A 10,564-nucleotide genomic window follows, 5' to 3' on the forward strand; every position below is an offset into this window, starting at 1 on the left:
AAGCCTGCATCGATAGGTGAAATAATATTTTTTTAAAACGAAAAATACGTTGTTTTTTATTTGCTGTGAGTGTGTATAAAATACTAATGATTATTATGTTAAGTATGCATATTTTTAATCTGAATCTGAGATCTTTATACTAATTATTATAATTGCGTGAAATGAAGAAAAGCCATAGTTTTGGGAAAAGAAAAGCATATGTGATTTACCTTTTAAAGAATTAAACAAAAAAGAATTTAAGCTAGAATTCCAATGTTCTTTTCATTCCAATGTTTCATTGGACTGAAAATCAGGCCAAATAGGCATCTTTAAGAGAAAAGTTTATTAGATTAAATTCTGACCAGTTTTTTTTGGAAGACAATAAACATAGTTTAAAATTAAAGTTTAAGACACTCTAACTGCGGCGACTTTCTTGTATTAATTGGCGAAAAAAATCTCAAAATAAATATTGGAAATCTTTTTCTCTTATGAAAACACTTGAAAATTATCACTAAATCCCCTTTCTGTCTAATAATGTGATAATCGAAATTAAAAAAAAAAACAGCAAAATAAATTAAGTTTTTATAGTTAAATAAGACTAAAGTTTTTCCCCGAGAAATCCCAATTCCTTTTCAAAAATAAAATTTGAAACGATCATCTCTTAACTCTTTGGTGCAGAATTTTTATTGAACATTCATTGAAAGTTGAAAATTTCATATATTTTTCTTTTTAAATTTGTATTAATTTATGTCAAAATAAGTGAAAAAATTATATTTAACTCTATAATAATTTATGGTTATGAAATACAGTATGAAACCATGGGATCATTCTCTTTGCTAAAGGTAAAATCTTTCAAACACGGTTCATTTCCAAGCGATATTTTTTAAAATTTGTACTTATTAGAAGTTATTCAGATCTAAGAGAAACAGTCATTTATAATTTAAATTTTGCTAATTTACAAAATCAATTTCTGAAAATGTTTTTAATATGTATAAAAAAAATTTTTTTTTTGGATTTTATATTTTAGTTGAAATATAATTTGGATAGTCTAATAGATATTTTTTTAACAATTATTTGACTATTATTCAGCAACTATTATAATAAAATAATACTAAAATATATTTTTACTTATAATTAGAGCTTTAGAAAAAAAAAATATTTTTAATGGGCACCCCTGTTCAAAGTTTTTCACTTTTGGAAATATAATAGAGTGCTTGCTTATGAAAGACTAAATCATGTTTTGTTAAGTTTTTATGACATACTTTTAACAATGACAAAAAGAAACAAATTTAAGAGCAAATACATGAGAATATTAATTTTTTTGAACTCCAAATTACATTTTTGTCAAACTCATTAAACATGGCGACGAAACGAATTAATCTCCTCAAACTTTAACACTTAATTCCAATATACAAAATTCTACTTCAATATCGACAGTTTCGCTTCGATCTTATCGAGATCCAGATGAAGAGAAAATCGAACTTTTTCATGGAGGGGGTGGAGAAGGTGCCAGGAGAGAGAACGTGGAAAGAAGACACAAATTGGAAACGTTTCTGACAACTCGTCAAACAAAAGGCGCGTCGAGCAATCTAAGGGACGCTCTTTTCTTCCTTTTGTTCCATTATTAGTTGAGAAACGGCTTGTGTGACTTTTCTTGTTTATTCTGTGTTTCTGAAACAATTTGGCGAGCAACTTCCTCGCCACTCGCTTAATCATTCTTTTGATTGTCTTACATTTTCTTGTTTGGATGTATTTGAGTTTAATAGTTCACTTTTCGTATCAATTTTTCATTTTATTAAATTTCGTTTTATTTTCTTCTTAAAACAGAGGGGGAATGTTACATGAAATTAAGTTTTTTTTTTAAAAAAAAGAGGTGTAATTTATGTACTTCTCATATTTGCTTAATTCAATTGAATTACTTTTTTGTTTTGTTTTGATAATTTGCAGAAATAAAAAATGATTTGGTTTGGTTTTGGACTTGATTTATTTTCAATTCTGAATATTTGTGTTTATTAGTTCCTTTTTCTTTTTCTTATTTTCTGATTGTAGAAAATTTCCGTTCAAGTCACGCGGTTCTGCAATGAAAAATGATGTGTGTATATATATATTGGAAAAATATAAAGTTACAAATGTACATCAAATATTTTTAAAAGTTATAATTTTACAAATTTAAGCAATTAAAAGAACAATTGAACAATTTTGGCAAAAGTTTGCATTTTTAACAACATTTAAATTTTGATACATGATAAGTTAATAAAATTCCTCTTAATTTAACTGCTTAATTACATTAGGTATAAGAACAGAAGAAAAAGCAATGAATTCTAGTATCTTATAATTTTAATTTTCTAATTTTTTACCATTAAATTTTATCAGTAAAATCATTTTGCTTAATTACAGTATTAAATTTTAAAATGCAGTTTTTGCTTTCAGTTTATGAATTGGATTAGATTCAATTTGGCATGCAACAAGCATTGTTTGTCATTGCCAACAAAATTTTGTAAAATTCAGAAGAAAATATATAATTTTTATGAATTTCCAGTGGGGTTCTGTCAGCGATTTCTTTGTTGATTATGAAAATGGAACAAAGTACTAGGAAGTTTTATTAATTTTTTAAGGAATAGTCCCTTCAACATAGTATTGTATAGTGCCATAAAAACATCCAATGGTTATGAATTTTTCATTAAATTTAATGGTTTCCGTAGTGGAAAATTTCTCTAATTTAGCTATTTTCTAATAAAAATTTATAATTTTTTTTAACCTATAAAATAGTTGTCAAGTTTAAGCTCTGTTCCTTCTTCTCAGCAATGCAGACTATACTATGAAAAAAAAATTAAAGCTTTAAGTTTAAGATATTCAAACTGCGACCTCTTTATTTTCCTTGGAGGAAACTTTCGAAAAACATCCTTAAAAGGTTTAGGCAGAAAGCTTAAAAGCTTTTTAATTGTAAGTAGTCATTTAATTCTTTTTGGGAAAGAAATGCTTTGAAGAAAGAAAAAAAAAAGTAAAAGTTTCTTTATTAAACCAAAAATAGAACGGGGCATTTAAATGATTTAGTTCGAAAGAATCCTCATTCCACGCTTTATTTTCATTTTCACTCTACAAGTCAAATAAACAGAAATCGTACTTCTTAACGCCTACACTCCAGAAACCCCACAAAACCGGGATATCGCTCCCGGAGCTAACGATCCAAGGAAATAAACGAAGGCGTCACAATCAGGAGAAAAAAAAAAAAAAACCGAAAAAGCAATCCACCCATTTTCATTGTTGTGTGATATTTTTTTCCCTGAAGTACTTTTCATCAGAACTTCAGAAGACGAAAAAATCGGACCGATTCAGATAACTGCAGAAAACGGACGTGACGTCCTCTGTACGTCACTGCCTTTTTCCGGTTAGGGTAAGTGAAGGGGGATTGTGTTTTGGGCGCCCACGCTTTACCATTGACTGGGACGATGTGGCGCCAAAAAGTCTGGCATTTTTAAGTAGTTTAAGGACAACGAAGCAGACGAAAGAGATGATGATTTTTCCTCTTGCTCTTCTTTTCCAACGATTTAGCATCCCTTCTTCTCACGTCGCCACCAGATGTCGCTTTTTTCCCATTTCATTCACAAGGAATTATTTATGTTATAATGAGAGTAGAGGTACCATAAAAATAGTTAGGAAAAGCTTTGCTTTCTTTAAAAAAATTTCTTACTTTCCCTTTTCAGCTTCTTCACATAAATAAACGGTGGAATTTGAAAATATTTTAACCGCTCAAAGGAAAATATGACAAATCGTTTTAAATAAAGCAAAATCGACTGTTCTATTTATTCTTTATAGCGAAAATTAATGTGTGGAATGAATACAATGCAAAATAATTAATTAAAATTATTGAAAAAGTAGAATAGTTAAAAATATGTTGAAAATAAACTAATGTAAACGCGGAACTATTAAACCTACCATAGGTAAAGAAAATGAGCAAAATTTTCTGTCCTTTCTTTTTTTTTATTTTAATGATCATTTCTTTTAATTTTTCAAAGCAATTTATTTTCTGAAGGAAAATAAAAATGCACACTGTCCTTCTAAATAAAAGGATAGAGATTATGTATTAATTGTTAATTTTAAAAAAAAATTTGACTCCTTTTTTGTTCAAAATCCTTTTAAATAATTTCTTGTGTTATTTTCTATTTTTCATAAAGTAATTGTACGCTTGTCTATATAAATATATATATAAAATAATTTATATAGCTTCTTTCGAATTTTATAATTTTTATTTTATTTTTGGCAATGACAAACAATGCTTGAATCTAATCCAATTCATAAACTGTAGGCAAAACTGCATTTTAAAATTTTATGCTATAATTAAGTAAAATGTTTCTACTAATAAAAATTTATAGTAAAATAAATAGAAAATTAAAATTATAAGATAATAGAATTCATTGTTTTTTCTTCTGTTCTTATACCTAATTTAATTAAACAGTTAAATAAAGAGGACTTTTATTAACTTTTTACTTATCAAAATTTAAATACTGCTAAAAATGTAAACTTTTGCCAAAGTTGTTTTAATTGTTTCCTTAGTTGCTTAAATTTGTAAAAATATTTGATGTACATTTGTAACTCGATATTTTTATATAGACTCACGCTCTTTCTCTTCCTGTGTTGGAAGAATGGAGGAAATATTGTGGTGTCATGTTGTCTGGGAGCTAAACCCCTGTTTAGCCGGCTATCAGACTGGCAGCTGTTACCACTCAGCTAAAGTATACTCCCACGTTCAAGGAGCTAAGTAGCTATATCGTTAAAAATGTCGTCTGTTAGAACGAAATGTTACAATTACATATTTTAAAACCACTTAAGCGACCTCTCTTGTTACCCTGTTGTTACCCAACAACAATAAGTAACGAAAGGATAGAAGTAGGGGAAAATTGAGCGTTCAACCCCACTTTTTTTACTATGGGATGAGCGTTCAACCCCACTTTTTTTTTACTATGGGATGAGCGTTCAACCCCACTTTGGGTCGATGTCCTCTTTTACTCTAGTTCTATGGGATGAGCGTTCAACCCCACTTCGGATCGATGTCCTCTTGACTATAGGATGAGAGCTATACCTCACTTAATTTCTATTGGTGCTACTGTTCTGTTTAAAATTAAATTAAGTATATTTTTTTAATACTCGTGACTCCATCTGGTGAGTGAAATAAGTACTAAAGTTTTAGAATCTATACTCTTTTAAAATGTGAAAAATGGAGTACTCATGCTGACATCTAGTGTATGAAATAGCAAGCATCTTATTTTCTTTTTTTCTTATATAAACTGAATAATTTTCTAAGGTAATATATAAATACAGATATTTTAAGATGCGTTTCGAACCAACAACCTAACAATTACAAAATGTTTTCATGGCACAGCGATTGAGCAGCACGCTTAACCGTTGTACCATGAAAACACATCCACTTTAAAGAAATATAAGATTTTGTGCATCTCCATTGAACAATGTAACTTTTCTCAACTTTGTTTTAAAATAAAGAAGTATCTCTCAAGTATAAAAGTTTCATTTCTCTTTTTACATATTTTAATTATAATCCATTTATTATTTCTTAGAGTATTAATGAGCAAAATTAGACTCATTTATAAGCAATTAAACTATCAAATATATGAAAATATTTATTGCATTTTATTTTACACTTGCAAGTAATTTTGCCTAGTAAGTATTTTTTTATTATTAATAATTTTTTCATTTCTTTTAAATTTATTATTATTATTTTAGTTTTGCCCTTTTCTTTATTCACTTAGTTCTTAGATATTTTTTCTCGTTTTCACTCCTATCTATATTTTTATTATATAGTTATTTTCATATTTCTTTATACATTTTTTCATTGTCCGCTGTAAATAAAAAGATCATGCCATTTTACTTGTTTCTATACGTGTAATGAAATAGAAAGGAAATAATAAAGTCAAAAAAGAAAGATAAACAGATTTTTATTGAATAAAAAGATACTTTACACAATTACATACATCCTTTTATAGCTGATTGTAGCTGGTTGAAGACAATAAATAATAAAACTGTTGTAACAATAAAGACAAGTCTTTCTCACATACATTTTATGTACAAATAAATAGGGGGGAAATAAAATAAATAATAATTTATTTAAATGGGAAGTGAAGTTTGCTACGCTAAATTTTAAAATAATAAATAAACAATTAAGAACCCCCGATTTTAAAGTGACCGTGTGCTAAAGTGTCACACCCGTTTTCTAATATGTACCGCTTATCATCTAGAGGACAAAGGGCTAGTTTATTAGTTGTAATCGAAAGTAATTCATGATTTTTTGAAACAATAGTTTTCATGTTTTCCCGAAATCTGCAATTTTCGAAAAGACATTTTTTAAACATGTCATGCTTTAAACGTTTTTCTCTAACATTTTTCACGACTCCTTTCGCTGTTTTCTTTTCACCTTTCCCAGTTAATAAAGAATACATTTTTGAGCGCAACCCGACGAATTCTTTCACGATAACACCATTCATCTCATCTTTCATTTTACCTACTACTTTCTTATTTTTACTGCAATATAAAAAATGATCTTCGGGGTAATCAGAAGTGTCATAAAGCTCGAGGTGATGGGACATGTCCAAGTAGACATTTTCAGTCTGAATCTCATAACAAAGAGAGTCGGTATCAGTAAATAGTAGTTTCGCTTTATCACCATATTTAGTTTTAATATGATTATAATGAAACTGATACATGAAAGTCTTACTAATATCCAAAACGGAGAAACCAGTATACAGAGGACGATTAAGAGTTAAGGATGTAACATTTCGTGTTACAATAACTAAATCTGGATCAATAATTTTAAACGATTGGAAAGAGGGGGATGCAATTAATTTTAACGCCCTTTTCTTATCTGTTACAATGTCCACGTTTAAGCGATTGCGTACGTTCTCCATACTCTTACCGAAAACCGCGTTATTCATTAACTTCCAAAAATCTTTGTCAAAAGAATTAGTTGCATTTTTCCGCATGTTTGTGTTGAAATTAATGTATGCACGAAGCCAAGGTTCTTGTTTGAATAAGAGAATTTTATGTATTTTAGTCATTTTGAGTCCTAAATTTAAATATAATTTCAAATTTCGGTAATGAAGGATATATCTACATTTATCATTTAAATTTGGTATCAGTTTCGATACATTATAATTATTAGAAACATTTAATGCGGCTGCAGCTCTTTGAGAGTATGGAGAGAGCATATTGAATTGTACTTTCATTTGTTCAGGAGCGACTGGAAGGTCATTGTGTAACTCATGTAATTCTGCAGGATATTCCAGGTCTACCTCGAGAATCATCCCTTCGTCTGCCTCATCAGATAATGATTGTATGTATTCTACGGATAGATCTAAATTTTGCGACCAACGGAATTGTTTTGTAGGCAAGTAGCTTTGCATTGCTCCACCATAGAGGTTATTCATATCTAAATAAATGATATAGGATGAGGGAATATTACAATCAAATTCATTACCCATGTAAATGTTATTGGCTCGGGCATACCGGTTTGAAATCATGGAGACACCACCCCTTATTCCCCTTTCGACAAATAAATGCATGGTGGGGTCAGTTAAAAGTTCCAGTTCGACGCGTGTCATTTTTAGACACGCCTGCCACGCATAACCTGGTAAGGTGAAGGTGTGGCATGCGTCAATTTTGAAATGCGTTAAGCATAAAGATCTAAATTTTTCGAACACATCGGCCAAAAGGAGAGTATCAGTCTTAACATATAAATTATGATAATCTCTTAAAGATTGCATATTAAAAGTTTGAAATACCGTACACGCATGATTATATTCCGCTTCAGTAATATGTGTATCATTTAAACTATTGTAAAAAAGCTCGCGAGGGGGTAACTCGGTTTCATTGAATTTCTCCATACAGTCAAAGTAATCATAGGGGTAAACACCTTTACGACGTAAAAGGGGGAGTAATTCCGGTTCTATTTGAGAAGAAAGGATACGAAAATCGCATTCATCCAAGTTGTTCGCTAGCTTATCGAGGGAAGATGGTAAAAACTGTAGAGAGTCTAAAAATTGGAGATTACTGATAGAAAAGGTTATGAATTTTTCAGAGTTTGTTGCAATACACGTCGTTTTTTTGTTTTTAAATTTACTAAGAGTTTTAATGATGTGATGACTGTCATATCCTTTTAGATTGTGGAATATGACAGGTATTTTTTGAATAAGTTTATAATTCAAGTTACATTTTGAGTGTAAGGCACCGCGAAAAGCACCTGATATATGACAGTGATCTCTCACTCTATCATCATTCAAGGGCTCTTCACAAATAGAACAATGAGTTTGATTTAAAAACATTTCATAGTCCTCATTACTTAATTGCATAGGTTTATTGGCAGAAAGTAAATCTTTAATCATCCTTTCTTCCCTCAATAAACTATGAACGAGATGTTCCGCAGCATTTTCTCCGCAATACACGACGGGAGGTTTAATGCATTCACCTTCATTCCCAATAATGACGTATGAATATCCGCAGGGTATGTGATGAGCATTTACTTCAGTTTGCGATCTTAATGAAGTTTCATTTTTAGATAATATACACTCAAAATCAGCGTATATCACATATGGAATTTTGTGCATCAAGTGCACGGAATTAAATTTTAAAACTCTCTCTTGATCATTAGGCATCTTAGTTTTCTGCATTTTATGTTCTTTACAATAAACAACGTGATCATCTAAAGCAGGTTTAGTCGCAAAACGATGGAGACAAAAGTCACAATAAAATAATGCACCGTTGTGATGGGTTAAATAAGATAAAAGTCTACTCATATTTCGAATTAAACAAAAGTGTCGGGTTTCTCTCTCGGATATTAGTAAAAGATTTATGTGATGCACTCCGCTTCTGTTTGTTGAAAGATGAAGAGGGAATATGTCTCCTTTTTCATGTCCAAATACATTTATTGATAAATTATTTTGTTTCTCAAATTTAGAAACTTTATTAAGTTGCATGGGAAATGATATACCTGTCAAGTTTAATTCATTTTCAAAGGGTTTATAATTTGAAGGGCGATTCGCATGTTTATTATCGTTACAAGGGTGAATATGAGCTAGTACGCAATATAAAAAACATTTTTCATCGCTCATGTTTCGAATATTCAAGACAGCCCGTCGTTTGACTATTTCCGGTGGGAGGGGGATGTAGGAGGAACCGTTAAATGGAACATAAAGAGCGGAATTTAATTCTAAGTAGTTCACTTCTTCTAGTAACCACCCACTACCTCTATCGACAAATTCGTCAAAAGATGAGATAATCTTAACGTATGCACACTTCACTTCCTCATTTAATGAGTTACAACTTAGCGATACTTGATTACAACTCCTAAAAAAGGAACTCGCAAGTTCTCTCTCCCCATCTTGTCCTTTACGAGAGAAAAGTGCCTTAATACAGACGTACCATTTAATAGGAGCTGATGAGATTGTTAATCGGAGGGCATTTAACAATTGTGGCTTAACATCCTCTAAGAATAATAATAAGTCTTTATTCTTACTACTGTGTAACATCTGGCTTTGAAACGACTCTAGTCCTCTCCTTCCATCAGCCACTCCACTCATTTCCATCTGCACATCATTGGACGTCTATAAATAACAGAAACAAAAAATTTGTCATGCAATTTAAAAATAAAATAAAAGTCATACGACTTGAAAGGAAAAAAACATTTTAAAAAAAAAGATGAAAAGGGAAGCAAAAGAGTTTAAATTAATATTAACTTGATAGGTTGAACTCCGACCCACCCCAAGGGGGTAAACGGAGATAAAAGTTAAATTATCACATTGAAATTTCTCTTAAAACTACAGTAAAATTTTGCCAAATGACAGTGGTGGTGATCAGTTAAAAGTGTATTAACTAAAACATTTGACAATTAAAAACATGCTTTAAAGGCAATGAAATCTAATAGCGTCGGTGTAAATGTCGAGAATTAAATGATTATAATAATAAGGAAACAAGAGATGAAAACAAAATCTCAAAACTAAAATCAATGAGAGCTAAAAGTCCTAAGCATAAATATCTAAAAGTCTGAATAGAAGTCGATGAAGTCTAAAATCAAAAGTAGATAAAATTTCAAAATGTAAGGTTAAAAGTTGATGTTAACTTGATGTTTCATTCATTTTTATTTTGTTTTGAAAAGTCTTATTTATATTTTAATTAATTTTTTAGAAAAGCTACTCTTTTAGATTTAATCGTAGCGAAAAAACTACAAACAAGTCTTTAAATATTAAACAATTCTGTTGCGATAAATGTAATTTCGAGAAACATAATATAATATGATGTATAGACAAACAAACTTACTCACGCTGGGTTGGGGGATATTCTCTTCCTCACACTCCATGGGAGAATCGAGAACGGCATCAGCGACAGCTCTATCGGCTTCAGGATCGTCCATCTCCTCATCACTTGATGACACCCTTCGTCTTTTTCGTCTTTTTTTGACATTTGCGACAGATTCTGATTTAGATGAAGCATATTCCCGATTAATTCTATCTATCATTTCCTGAAATAATGATAATAAAAAATGTGGATCAGTATTACAATAGAACTGAAACATTTGTAAGAA

The 10,564-nt window shown here is 30.2% G+C and overlaps 1 protein-coding gene across 2 annotated transcripts; it reads right to left on the bottom strand.

The window, feature by feature from the left end:
* Positions 1-5,913: 5,913 nt before the first annotated feature.
* Positions 5,914-10,563, bottom strand: LOC147815873 (uncharacterized). 2 transcript variants are annotated; one of them, XM_087157603.1, is made up of 2 exons: positions 10,304-10,563; positions 5,914-9,587 (listed from the first exon to the last, which is right to left on the bottom strand). In XM_087157603.1, exons 1-2 carry the CDS (start codon positions 10,553-10,555, stop codon positions 6,153-6,155), a joined length of 3,687 nt encoding a protein of 1,228 aa, XP_087013729.1. In that variant the 5' UTR covers positions 10,556-10,563; the 3' UTR covers positions 5,914-6,152. The 2 variants fall into 2 exon arrangements, with proteins under 2 accessions (XP_087013729.1, XP_087013730.1); XM_087157604.1 differs by having other exon boundaries at positions 10,300-10,561.
* Between the last annotated feature and the right edge of the window lies 1 nt (position 10,564).

This window comes from Parasteatoda tepidariorum, chromosome 2 (genome assembly GCF_982258835.1).
Source record: "Parasteatoda tepidariorum strain Cologne lab strain chromosome 2, Ptep-v5.0, whole genome shotgun sequence".
Lineage (NCBI taxonomy): Eukaryota > Metazoa > Arthropoda > Arachnida > Araneae > Theridiidae > Parasteatoda > Parasteatoda tepidariorum.